We start from the raw sequence: 14,451 nt of genomic DNA, 5'->3' as shown, positions 1-14,451 counted from the left end.
TGTGTCCAAACCATCCTAATATTCTTTCATCAACCCTATCTCCCAGCTCCTTTTCCACCCGTTCTCCTCCTCACCTCCTCATTTCTCACTCTATCTAGCCTAGTAACCCCCATCATACTTCTCAGACACCTCATCTCAAACACATTCAAACTCCTTCTCTCTTCTTCTCTTATGTTCCATGTTTCTGCCCCATACAGTGCTGTTGGCACAATCACTCCTTCATACAGTCTCCTCTTAGCATTCATTCCCAAATGTCTATTCCTCATTACACTCTTTAATCCACCAAGGCATTTACTCGCTTCTCTCAATCTACATTCTACCTCCACTTTCACTCCACCTTTCCCTGCCACATTTACATCCAAGTATCTAAAACTATCCACTACCTCCAGTCGCTCTCCCTTAATGCTCACTTCCAGTCTACTGCCACTTTCACCCCTTGTACATCTCATCATCTTACTTTTACCCACATTTATCTTTAGCTTTCTTCTATCACATACTCTCCCAAACTCTGCCACCAACTTCCTCAATCCCTCCTCCGATCCTGCCACAAGCGCAGTGTCGTCCGCAAACAACAGCTGGCTCACCTTCCACTTTTCTCCATTTTCTTTAACCATCTCCAATCCCTTGCCCACTACCCTTGCATTTACCTCTCGCACCACCCCATCCATGTATAAGTTGAACAGCCAGGGCGACATAACGCATCCTTGACGAAGTCCCACCTTTACCTCGAACCACTCACTCTCTCCATTCCCAATCCTGACACAAGCTCTACTATTCTCATAAAAACTCTTGACAGCTCCCAGAAGCTTTCCTCCTATCCCGTATATCTGCAGTACCTCCCACAGTGCCTTCCTGTCTACCCTATCATAAGCCTTTTCCAGATCCATAAAAGCCCAAAAAACATCCTTCCCCTTTCCTATAGCTTTCTCACATATCTGTCTTACCACAAAGATCTGATCTACACAACCTCTACCTGTCCTAAATCCACACTGTTCCTCACCAATTACTCCTTCTGTTCCTCTCCTAATCCTCTCAACCAAGATCCTCCCATAAGCCTTCCCAACTACACTCAACAAGCTAATCCCTCTGAAACTACTACATTCACACTTGTCCCCTTTTCCCTTGTAAAGAGGAACTATACAGGCACTCCTCCAGTCCTCCGGCACTCTACCCTCTCTCCAACAAACATTAAATAACCTCACCAACCAGTCCACCATCACTGTACCTCCCTTTTTCAGACATTCCACATGGCATCCATCCAGACCATGTGCCTTACCTGCTTTCATCATCTTAACAACTGCCTTCACCTCATCCTTCCTTATTTCTCCTCCATTCTCCTCATTCATCACTCTCATTTTCTTCGCACTTCCCACTGCAGCAATCTTTCCTTCCCTATCCTCCTTCACATTTAGCAACTCCCTAAAATATTCTGCCCATCTTCCCCTTACTGCCTTCTCTTCCATTATCATTATATATATATATATATATATATATATATATATATATATATATATATATATATATATATATAATATATATATATATAATATATATATATATATATATATATAATTTTCTTTGTATTTCCTACATATAGACTACATTCTCATGCCAATGCCTTATGTTCTCAGTCCTACAAGCTACCAAATGATTCTCCTACAAGTGTATTATCTTGTAGGTTTAATTATATTATTGGACTTCGTTCCAAGTTCCTGTGTTTAGTTATATTTATAGTTCCTTGGTTTATTAATTAAAAATAATAAGATATAAGTGAATAAATAAAAATCTGATCAAGTTTACTTCTCATTTCCTTCAAATAAAGACACTGGTATTAAATTGGTCCAAGCAGCAGTGGGATTTTAACCACCCGTCCTTGTAGTTGATTGCAGAAAATATAAAAAAAACACCAGTATTATAAAATCAGCTAAACTATACAGCAAATAACCGGACCAAATCTCCAGCTGGATATAAGTATTTTCCCCTGTGAGTTTCATAGTCAATGGGGCAGTCAAATGTAGAAGATGTGGAAAAACTGCAGCCTCAATCACCAATGGATTCAAGCAGATGAGCATGCCAAATATCACTGTGCACAACATCTGACCACCAGTCATCTCAGATATTTATATCAATGGGTCTTGATCATACTCCTGGACATGCACCGTGAGAATATTAATGTGCAACTATTTTTGCGCATTAATTTTTTTTTGTGCACAAGTATTCTCATGGATCATATATCTTTCTTCTCATTTTTGCTTTATTCATATCTTTCCATATTTCTTTCTTTTTAGAATCATTCAGTGATGACTTAGTGGTGACAGAAACAGGTCTATGCAGTTGGAAGTTTCTATTCATGACCTGGCACAGATGCAGCAACCATAAGATGGTCATCTGTGCATTTGAATGAGGCACAGGTGCCTTTCGGCAGAAGTGGCCATGTGTGAGCAGTCTATTTTAGGAACCACTCTGACCACCCTACAGTAGGAAAAGACAAAAAAAGGTCTAAACAAAGCCCACCTGCAACTGCAGACATAGAAGACTAGAGCAATGGCTAATTTTTAAAAGTTGGCACCAACCAGGCCCACAGTCACTCTTCTAACTAACAATGACTTTGAACAATATACATATCACACACACACCTTACAGATTACCTCAAAAGATTTTGGATAAAGTATAACACACAACTGCATTAGGCCAACCCAATAGGTATAAGGCCACAGATTTTGAACACTTCTCTCATGTATACATGTATCGCAAAAATAGGTTTAGAAAGTCTGCATGAATTTTATTTTTCCCAATAAAGATTATTTTCTCCTATATTCTTTTCATACCTCATCATAAGACATAGAGTAAGCTCCTCTTGTAGGACACTCTCAATGTACATCATGTCCAGGTCACTCACAATGGCACCATTTATGACCATGATCTCATCACCCTTGATGATACCTGAAAAAGAATGGTCCCTTGTTTATTAGCAGCTATGAAATATGAAATTAAAATATGATATTTTTCATTTGGTAGCAAGGTGAAGTTGTCAGGGAATTAATGAAGAAGTCTGGAGAGATACATTTTTAAAAGAAATGTGGTGACATGAAGATAATGGAGTTGGAGAGAATGGAACTTTTCTGCTACTGCATTTGATATAACAAATTAAATATTACATATTCTTTCTGATATAATGAATTTGCTATTAATGTTTAAGTAACCTTTTGAGCATACTACTATACAACTTCACACAACTGTCATTCATGAAAAAATCACAAAAACTAATATGCACAACAATGACAAGAAATGTCTTACAAACTTTTTGGCTGACAGAGCGCAGAGAGCCACACAAACCTGAAACTAACCTAAACAGAACAGAATTCACACCACCAGACTTTGCTGGAGCCACCATACATCACTTAAGACAATTAATTAATCTATTACCCCAAGTCTTGTAGAAGACTCGCAGCCTCCAAGAATCCCATAACAGTCTCCGGCCGAAACCATAAATCACTAGCAGAAGAGATACTGTGTTGTTTTTTGTGTATTGCCAGTGTAGGGCAGAGTAGAGTGAGGTGTTCTGTGTCTTTTGAGACAGTTTGAGTCTTATGCCAGGCCTATTCTGTGTTGGTAGTGTCTTAATGATGGATGGTGCCCAGAGTGCAGACGTGCTAGTGTGATTCATGTTAGAAAACATAATTGATGACCCATGTCCACTCTGCCAGGCTTTCTCATGCATGCAGTCACAAAATGATCAGCACTGGTAGCACACAAACCTAACCACAAGATATCTGGAGTGGAGGGCCTCTAGCAAGAAACCAGGAGGGCAATCTGTTTCCTACATAACTCTACTGCCATTATCCCCTGACAGTGTAGGCCAACCAACAACAATAGCTCTTGCTTCTCTTACTATCCTTGTTGGATATGTTTGTTACCTCATGTACACCCTGTCATCTTATTATCCACCTCTTCCTATCCATTTACCTTTTTTACATATACACTAAACAAGTAACATCTTTACCATTCTGCATGGCTGTTGATCTGTCCTCCACGCGTGAAATATAACAACACAACTCATCTTGTCTCTCTGAGTTCTCAATCAGTTCAGCCTCAACGCTGAAGCCCCACATGTGATCCAAAGATGATCTTGTGAGTTCTACTTGGTAAAGAATCTTGGCACATATTTCTACAACTTCGTGGGTGGCCAACTGTGAAAAAGTTAAAATCATTACTGATACATTCAGGGAGAAAAATTTATGTATGTCTATATAAAAGACAATACATAAGATGAAAGCAATACCAATTATACATATTCCTGCCCAAAATACAATATAAGTGATCACCATAGTGAAATTAGCAAATCCTGATGCAACTCATATATTTCCTAACAATATTTAAAAAAATATTTTTACTTATCCCTTTCTAATTTCAATATACTGTACTATAATTATGCAAGTTTGTTCTCATCAGTGCACAAAATGAAACTGAATGTGTTTTACAACAGAATAAGAGGCAAAGAATCAAATACTCTATGAAGAACTTACATAGTTCTCAATAAGATCTGTTCGGTGTGGAACGAAGTAGTTGGTTTCCTCAAGCTCCCTTCTCTTCTTCACTCGGACGAAATGCTCCATTGGATTAAGATTCTTCTTACCACATGCTGACACCAGGAACTCTTCTACACTCATTGCATCTTTCAGGCTGATGCTCACGATCTGAGGATAAAGGATTGTAATCTATGAATGAAAACAATTGCTGAAATGGGGATACTATGAAAACACCCTTATGTCAGATTATAAAAGGAGATTAGATGTGCATCCATTACATACAAGTTCGGGGTTAAACTGCGCTGCAGATTGAATCAAAGTCACTTTTTTGTTCGTAACAAGCAAACCCCATCAATGCATCCTCTATAATGGACACAGTGTACTTGATAGCCAAATAAATAAATTTCTTCAGTAATTTGGATTGTGGCCTGAACTTGACTCAAAGTAGCCATGTCTTTTCATATTTACCTATCCTGAACAGTTTTTTCTCTTGTATATCACTTTCCTTAATTATTGAGATAATCTCTCTGGCATATATATATATTTTTAATATACTGTGATCCTCTCTCCAACCTGAAACTATGACACACTTTATTTACTGGACCTAGAGAAGACATTTGATAAAATGCCTCACAGTTGACTAATGTGGAAATTGGAGCACGTTGGAAGACTGAATGGCAAACTACTAGAATGGATAAAAGATTTTTTTGAAGTAAAGCTACAAAGATAGATAAGATGTCAAGCTGGAAAGCAGTAATGAGTGGAGTTCCACAAGGTTCAGTGCTTGCACCAATAATTTTATCTATGTCAGTGACATGATGAAAGGAATAACAAGCTATGCCAACATGTTTGCAGATGACATAAAAATCATGAGAAGAGTGAAAAATGAGGAGGATGGTAGAATGTTATAAAAATATTTAGACATTACTTTTGCATGTAGACAAGAATAGGAAAAGAAGTTCAATACCAAAAAATACAAAGTACTAGGATTGGTCAACAGCAGCAAAAGGACACCCTTAATCTATTCCTTGGGAAGTGAACTCATAAATAAATAAATAAATAATGGGAGTCTTGATAAAAGGCAACCAGTCACCTGACAGACATATCAGCAGGATTGTGGGAGAAATATATGAACTACTGCAGAAGATTAAAGTGGCATTCCACTGTATGGATGAAGGGATGATGAAAAAACTCATTGAAACCATGATATGCCCAAGACTGCAATATGCATTAGTAGTATGGTCCCCACACAGAGTGAAGGATATAAGCAAGATCACGAGAATGCAAAGGGCAGCAACCAATCTGGTCCCCAGCTTGGCAGTTAAGCCATGTGAGGAAAGACAAAGTACTGGAGCTGCCAATTTTGAAAGATCATAGAGAAAGAGGTGTGTTCAGGTCACCAATTGGGATAGATTGCATTGAAAGAGATCTCCTGATTAAAGATGGGAGGGCTTCAAGAGGTCTATCTGTCTATGTACTGAGAGCTTTTTCCCCTTATAAGGGAGGTAGCCAAGTTAGAGGCACATACCTATTCCCATCCATTTCACTCCCTTCCACCACCCCCTCCACCCCTCCCATCTCAGCTCTTCATGGTGGGGCATGCTATCAGAATGCCCGAACATCGGCTTCCAAGACAAATGTTGTATGGTCAGCTATCCTCAGGAAACAGAAGCGTGGGAGGCCCCAAGAAATGATACAAAGATTGCTGTAAAGACCTACTCAAAAAATGCAATATAAATCCAAATGAGCTCGAGACACTAGTAGTAGACAGACTTAGAGGACAGTATGCACGAGCGGTACTAACAGACTTACAATCTAAACTTCACGAAAGGGAGCCGAAAACCGCTCCAAACGTCACCATCATATGGCTGGAGCCCAACTCCTCGCAAAGAACACCTTTGCCACATATGCGATAAAATTTGTGGCTCCCGCATCGGACTCAACAGCCACCTACGATGGCATGAATGACACAATCGTTAAAATTCATCATCTTCACAAACGGATGCAGAACAGCGTCGTCATCGGCAACGACGGACCACCATAAGTAACAGGTGGGACAAAACCTCCTTGAGGAACACACGTGCAGTACCAGCATCGGCCATCGATGACTAAACTGCACCTCGGCCAGCCACGTGATGAGGGACACTGGTTTCATTGAAGAACACATATCCTGTCTTCGTGAGTCACCAGCGTAAGAACATTCTGCCTCCGACTTCCCACGCATCACACTTGACCTCAAGCCAAAAAGGAACACGGGTCATGACCTGCCCGTGTATATAAAGGATCGACGAACGCTGAAAATTCAGATCGCCTCGGAGCATCATACGTGAGCCTGGTTCGCTGCTCCTTGGTTTCTCACCTCTTCCCTCTCCCCCGCAAACAGACCAAGTCGGGACACGACTTGAATTTCCTCTTTTATTATCCCTCGGATTTTCTTCTCGTTTGACTTGGTTTTACTATAATTTTCATCTACTCTATTGAATGCACACGCTCAATATCAAAATTTTATGTATTTACCAAGAAAAAGTTATATATACTGCATTTCCAGTGTTTTAAAATTAAACACTTTGCTTAGTTATACAGTGAATGGGAACCAATTGTAGTCCTGACATTGGAGAGAACCACCACCCATCGCTCATCTTCAAACTCCATCAAAACCACATCTAGAGGCGCTGACCTGAGGGGCTGGCACTCGGTCTCCGAACCTATCCCAAATTTGTTTGTGCTCCACTTTTTCACATGAAGAGAGCTGGCAACTCGCTACTTCTTCGTTCCTATTCCTCCTTCTCCTCTACCATTCGGTGACACGTAACAGACATTTTTTCTTTTTCTTTCTTTTCATGGTTTGCGGGGCTGGCGCTCGGACCTCCACTTTGTCGGTTGTCCGGAACTGTTCGAACGCAGGAGACGGTGAGTCCGCGGTATCCCACTGCAGTGACGGTACCAGGAGGAAGCTGATTTATCACACACAGTGATGTCCAAGTCATCTCAGGTCCTGAGTTGAGCAGCAGTCGGTGGCCATTACTCAGAGTGGATGCCTTTCCTGATCTCTGCGCCGCGGCGAGGGTTCGAACAGTCGCCACGGCGGGCCCCCGACCGTCAGCCGAGGCAAGCATCAACCTTCCACCGTGGCCGGTAGATCGATCCTTGCCCGGGGTCAGCAAGGATCGATCTGGCGACCCCGTGATTACAAGGTCAGCACGCAACCACTGTACTGACCAGGAGGCTTAGGCACACAGATTTAAGGGAATGCCAAGGAGCCGCTGTTTGGGTTTCCAGTCAATTAAAACTCCCAGTAACAACTGCTATCTTCACACTTTACATACCTGGTTGTCTGGTAGATGCACTTTGTACTGCTCTGCGTCATGCTGCTGCTGAATCTGTAGCGACCTTCGTGATGACACGCTGTTGCTTCGAGACAACATAGGCGCTCTAGAAATACAACGAGGTTACTATGACAACGCATGTCGACAGACATTTCGGTTCATAACGAACTCGAATGTAATAAACACATAGATAATATATATATACAAGGAGATGAATAAATAGATAAACAAATATATATACAAGAAGAAACAAATTATTTGTTGAGCATCTACAAAGTGTGCGCCGACATGCAGCGCATCCGTGCATGAATCCAGACAAAATACCTCGGTCAGCCTTCACTCATTGTCCCTCGAATAACCGGTCATTTTTCCTCCATTGAAAAATAACGATAAAGTTAAAGAAATTGGGTCTTGCACAACAATGTATATTTAATGACGACATGTTGTTTCCTTAATAAAATTTATTTAGTCATAATCCGGTTAACTGTCCAATTCTCACTTTTTCAAGGTTATGCCAATCAGTCTCAATAAAGGAATATGCAGAACTGATTGTATATCAATGAATGTTGCTTACAAATTGTAAATTAGAACAAAAACATTATATATTTACATAACTGGACAACATCAACCTGGAAGGATAAAGGTAACTCAGCTGAGGTCACTGTAATCAGGTTATCTAATCCATTGGGAAAAAAAAAAAAAAAAATTAGGAGATATTTGATGTGAGGTCAAGTTGAGGTGACCTATCCACATACAATATATAACCTTATTCCTCTCTATAATAAATCAGTATTCCTGATGACAGCGTGAATATTCTAATTTCATCTCATAATATTTTTTACGTTTTTAATGTATATATATATATATATTTGAATACTATATAGGTTAACTATGATGAACTGTGTTCTTAAATCGTACTGAAAAAGATCTATGGTCAAAGTAATAGTGTCGAATGTTTAGTAATAAACCATTGCATAATAATATAATTCTATTAGTTTATCTATTTATTCATCTATTTATTTATTTAATGGAGGGAAAATGGTTGAGGAATTTTGTCCGGAGGGAAAATGGCTGAGGTGGCTGCGACTGACTTCATACCAAATTTGTCGCCTGTACGAGTCTATGGAATCACAGACAAGGTAACCGTACGGCTGCGTCTTTACACATACCACAATTTCATGTCTTTGAACTTCTCTATTCTTGATTATATTTTTATATATAAATGAGGGATCACCAGAAGCAATGTCACGCCAAACATCGGCAGGGTGATAATTCTGGTGACAATTCTTCAGGTGGACTATTTCTGCTATAAAAAAAAATAATAAAAAAAATCCTTCCCCAACCATATTTTTAATGCTACCAGCAGATGCGCCAGCTGCAAAAATGTCGACTAAAGCATTTCCGAGTCGACCGTGGCTCGCTTATGAGTCACGCTTAGTTGCTGACTAGTCTGTTATCTGCGCGATTACTGAGCGGAGTCCCCACACATATTGTTGATTAATAGAAATATAGCATGCATCATGAGAATTTTATTTACCCTTGAACCATAAAACATCCCTTCAGCTGAAAAAAAAAATCCTAAAAACGATATCAAAATTTTGGTAAAGTGATCTTAAACAAAGAATTACACACTATATCCTACTATTTCAGACGATGGAAATTGAGGGAATATATTGTACATCTGCTAAAACAGGCTCCCACTTTTAGAAACAATTTACTCACTAAGTCATGCAACATTTTTCTACGAATGAAGAGTCATTTCCACTCAGAAAAGAGTGCTGATCACTTTTAGTTTCTAATGTCTCTCGGTTCTGCAACCCTTTATCTCTCCACCATATCGGTGTGATATTGTCTTCAAGGACAGAAGCTCTTGTGATTGTCGACGAAATACTAGTAGTACTCATTCTTGTGAACACTATATAGTGTGGTAATTGTTATTGGGAATCTTTTAGTGTTTACCTTTTCGTTCGGGAAACTTTCCCTCAAGATATTGTTTACATCTTTTGAATCAGAAGCATTTCTTGAAGCTTCGAACCGCGCCTATCGTAACTTTAAATAAGATACGATTTAACTCCCCTCCTCTTTTATTTGCTTGTTAAACCTTATGTAATAGATTTTGGTTTAATAAATCGGGGGTTGAACTTTTGAAAATTTATACAAGGTCAATATCAACCCGTGGCCTTTTGAGTTTTTTTCGAACTCGTAAGAGTCCCACCTAATACAGTCCGCACTAACGTCGGATCAGACTACCCAGAGCTCTGGTTCCAGACTGACCTCAAAATTAGAAACGTCTTCGGAGTTCAAAGGCAAGGCCTTAATCATCAGATTTCAAATCAAGGCTGCCATTTCGTAGAATTTAGTATCAAAGCGTAGAAAAATAGCAGCATGTGGCAACTGCGCGAGGAATTTTTTTCTACATATCAGCGGGCTGTTCAAGACATTTAAAAACTCAATCTGTTGTTTAAATATCATATAACTGGTTATCAAATAATAAATGGTACATCAAAATGTATTACTTTTATTGGTAATTATGTTACTTATAAATATTGTACCCCAAAAGATACTTTTTTACGGTGTAGAAAAAAATTCTACGCTAAAGTTTCAGCTTCCTTTTTGCGATAATAATATAAATAATTTTTATATTTTACTGAATATGTTAGGGCATGAGGGCCTTATATACATTCAAGAATACATATAAAAAAACTAGAACCAACATTTTCGTCAACGTTTGACAAGTATATCTTGCTATGAAAGTCGGCACACGCCCGAGGAATATGTATGCCCCGGTATGGCAACACTCTCCCATTCTACACGGCAGTGTAGAAAACGCGGCAACCCTGTTTCAAATACCACAGTTTGAGAACCCAACTTGGTAGAGACTGTGACCGGTAAGTTCTCGAACGTTAATCTTTGAATTTGTTAAACCTTAATTTTCATAATAGTCCTTGCGCTCTAAGCAATCCATTCAGGGCAGGGTGACGCAGAAGCGGGAATTCCTCCGAATGTGACGTTGCCAGTTTGACCATCAATTTATCGTATCGTCACTGTCGTCTACCATCCAATAACACATCGGCGAACATGGGGAAAAAGCGCTTCCATGTGTCATAGAATTTATTCAAGCCGTTGTTATAAACCTGAATAGTGATATCCATTGTACTATACAGCTTCCTTTACTATATACAGAATAAAACATAAAAATTACATAGACGGAAAATAAGAGCGCGAGGAATGTAATAAGGTTGATTCGCTACACTGGCTCACGACGTATGCTACACCTTGAACGGACTCCATGGGCGCAAGGACTGCAACAGTACTCATTCTTGTCTTACCTTCGCTTCGTGGCGCCTCTTCCCGCCAAAAGGTTGTTGAGGAGCGAGGGGCTGCGCGCGCAGATGTACGCGTGGAAGGAGCTGACGGTGAAGACGCCCAGTCGGTTGAGCGTCGTTTTCGTCGTTCGAGAAACATGGGTCAGAAGGCCCTGTAATGAATGAAGGAATAACGTGATTAGAAATTTGAAAAAAAGAGAACGATATAATTTTCTGGACAGGAAAGTAAAACATATTAAATATGCAACTGGGGGGGAAATAAGCGTTGGACACAATGATCAGGTGGGGAGGACAATGAAGATAACTTATATTAATGAAATTACCACATATTTCATAAAACTTTTAACGCTGTGTGTGTGTGTGTGTGTGGAAGATTGTCGCACCTAAGAAATTGCTAATACTCAAGGTTGGTAAAAATACTCTAAATATAATATTCTATCACTTCTTTTATTGTAACCAAACACACACACACACACGTTCCAAAAGTTCGAGTCCTGCTCAAGGCTGAAATAAATCCCTGCACTGCGAAGCGGCATTACAACTCTGGTGGGCAAGGAGTTTTGTATTTACCTAATAGTACTATACAGGAAAAAGAGCAACGCTCGTTGGGTCCCGTCTCCTATTCTCTAATCATTTATCCTACCTTGCCTCAAATTCATGTACGGTTCCAACTTTCATTGTGTGTGTGTGGGGGGGGAAGGTCACAGCATGACCCACAGATTGTGCCATACATATGAGCTCTGAGCTTTCATCCGAGAGGGTAATTATTGTCGATTACGAGTCCAACACGTAATCTAAGACCGTGGCAAATCACACACACACACACATACACAGATGCATAGACTTTGGAACAAGTTGGATGAAAAAACGTCATCTGTGCCAAAAGTATAAATAATTGTGAGGCAAAGTTTGATGAGTGGAAACAAGGAGACGGGGGTCTTATGAGCGCGGTTTCAACTCTGCACACTACGACAGAAAACGACAAGACAGAAAACGACTCGAAATTACCTTAGGGTTGGGAAGTTCTCCGGCCTGAAGAGATGCCATATAGCAGCGGAGCCGGAACTGCTCGCAGTGTAATCTTTCTAAGTTTTCTTCCCACTGCTGGATCTGTCCCAGAATCTGCTGCTTGTTCTCTACGTCGGAGACGACAGACAGCTGCAGCTCGGCCATGTGCTTCAGCTTGGAGTCCTGGCGGCAATCGAAATGGTTGGATCGTCAATGTGAACGTGAGTGGGAGCATTTAAAGTAATAATGATAATAATGGTGATGATAATGATGTTGATAATAATGATAATAGTAATAATAATAATAATAATAATAATAATAATAATAATAATAATAATAATAATAATGATAATAATGATGATGAAAAAATAGAGTCGACAATAACAGAGGAGTAATTTCACTGAAGTTCCAAAAAAATGGACTAAAACGATATTACCTCTTTATGAGTTATTCACATTCCTTTAAGCATTTTTTCGCAGAGCAGACAGTATGTGTACAAATATCTTTTCATATTTCAGGAATTCAAACTTGAAAAAATTACAGATGGTATAAAGCGTGAGATCTGTATATGCCAGCCACTATCCTGTCTGCGGATTTTTTTGATAATGTCTATTGATATCAACAAAAGATATTTTTGTCAGCCTTTGTATTTTATCACTGAAATTCATTGTAAATAATTACTGCCAAGGCGTGAGTGGTCTGCACTAAATGGAGCAAGATCCAGAGTTAGCAGAACTGATGACAATCGGGTTAAATTGGGTCTCACGATCGACCCACCCTGCGAAGGCAGAGAAGTTGCACAGAACGCTGTCCATGGTCTATGCTCATGTCCATTTTCATTCGATCCAGGGGTCACCGGCCTAATCAATATTAACCAAAGAATACTTGAATGGCTGGCCGTCTGGAGCGATAAGCCATGAATGAAGGATAAAAATCTCTTTACGTGTTTAACTCTTTGTGAAGGCAACATTCCTAATAGATTTTGTCATAACGAACTCCAGAGAATCTCGTTCAGTTGAGTACAGCGTCCAATGCTGTTTGGCTAGAAAGAATGTGAAGAAATCGTTCAAGAGTTATCAAGTTTTATGATAAAGTTTTATTATTTTAAGTTATAAAGTATTGTTCAGTGAAATAAATATATATATATATATATATATATATATATATATATATATATATATATATATATATATATATGGATATTTAACCAATCAATGAAAGAATGAAGTATTTCTGGACTTTCTCTCTACCACTCTACTCAACCATAATAATTAAATTCATTTGATACATTACAAAGGGTTACAAAGGGATTACAAAGGCGGAGCATGTCTTTTGGTCCATAACTAGGTCGGATGCGGGAAAAACGTAATAATGATAAGTTAAAGAAAAATAAATAAAAACTATAGTAATCTAAATAATAATAAATAAAATTAATAAATCCATGAATAGTATGTGCAAATATTTTACCCGTATGTTTAATGTCAATATAATGGATTCATATAGGACTTGTGTAATTTATATTATAAACATATCTTTGTCACACTACAAATTTTACAAAAGAAACACCAAGACTGAATAATATGAACAGTAAAAGTAACCTGACCTGACCATTTTTTAATTCATGCAATGAAAACAGAAGAAAAAACGAAAAAACAAATGGACATTATATAAGAATTCTTCGCTTGAATTCAGAATATAGATTGATTCAACGACTATCACCAGAAGGAAATTTGTTCACTAATGGGGCTAATTATATCATTTGTATTGGTGTATGAGAATTTGATTAATTATATAAATAGATACAAAGTGGCTTCCGTTGTGCCAAGAAAAAAAACCCAGTGGGGTTAGCAATACCTTTGTAAACTGAGCACAAAAAGAAAAAAAGTGTATATATATATATATATATACACATATTTATATATATATATATACATATATATATATCACAACAAAGATATGTCGTAGCACATATGTAAAATAATACTGAGACTGTTTTACTATAAATACACATTGTTCTGTACTTTGTAACTTATATCTGCCGAAGAGGATCACAGTAAGTGATCGAAATATACAGATCTCTATATCTTCGCTTATTCTTCTCCGAAAGTGGGTCATCAGTATTATATACATATATATATATATATATATATATATATATATATATATATAAATATATAAATATATATATATGCTAAGAAGAACACGGGTAGGTGTGTTCGCTTATGCAAAGTAGACCACTTGGAAAAAGAAACTAACGAATCA

At 38.5% G+C, this 14,451-nt stretch overlaps 1 protein-coding gene across 8 annotated transcripts in view; it reads right to left on the bottom strand.

Moving 5' to 3' along the window:
• Positions 1-14,451, bottom strand: part of sif (guanine nucleotide exchange factor still life) — a 544,491-nt gene that overhangs the window by 233,304 nt on the left and 296,736 nt on the right. For all 8 annotated transcript variants that reach the window (XM_076204845.1, XM_076204847.1, XM_076204849.1 and 5 more), the window contains 6 exons: positions 12,190-12,372; positions 11,185-11,333; positions 7,856-7,961; positions 4,527-4,697; positions 4,004-4,190; positions 2,829-2,943 (listed from right to left, as the gene is read on the bottom strand). In XM_076204845.1, coding sequence (XP_076060960.1) covers positions 2,829-2,943; positions 4,004-4,190; positions 4,527-4,697; positions 7,856-7,961; positions 11,185-11,333; positions 12,190-12,372 — 911 coding nt within the window. The remainder of the gene's footprint in view (positions 1-2,828; positions 2,944-4,003; positions 4,191-4,526; positions 4,698-7,855; positions 7,962-11,184; positions 11,334-12,189; positions 12,373-14,451) is intronic.

Source organism: Oratosquilla oratoria, chromosome 21 (genome assembly GCF_046742065.1).
Source record: "Oratosquilla oratoria isolate Oo_2021 chromosome 21, ASM4674206v1, whole genome shotgun sequence".
Lineage (NCBI taxonomy): Eukaryota > Metazoa > Arthropoda > Malacostraca > Stomatopoda > Squillidae > Oratosquilla > Oratosquilla oratoria.
This window is presented reverse-complemented; position numbering and strand designations above follow the sequence as displayed.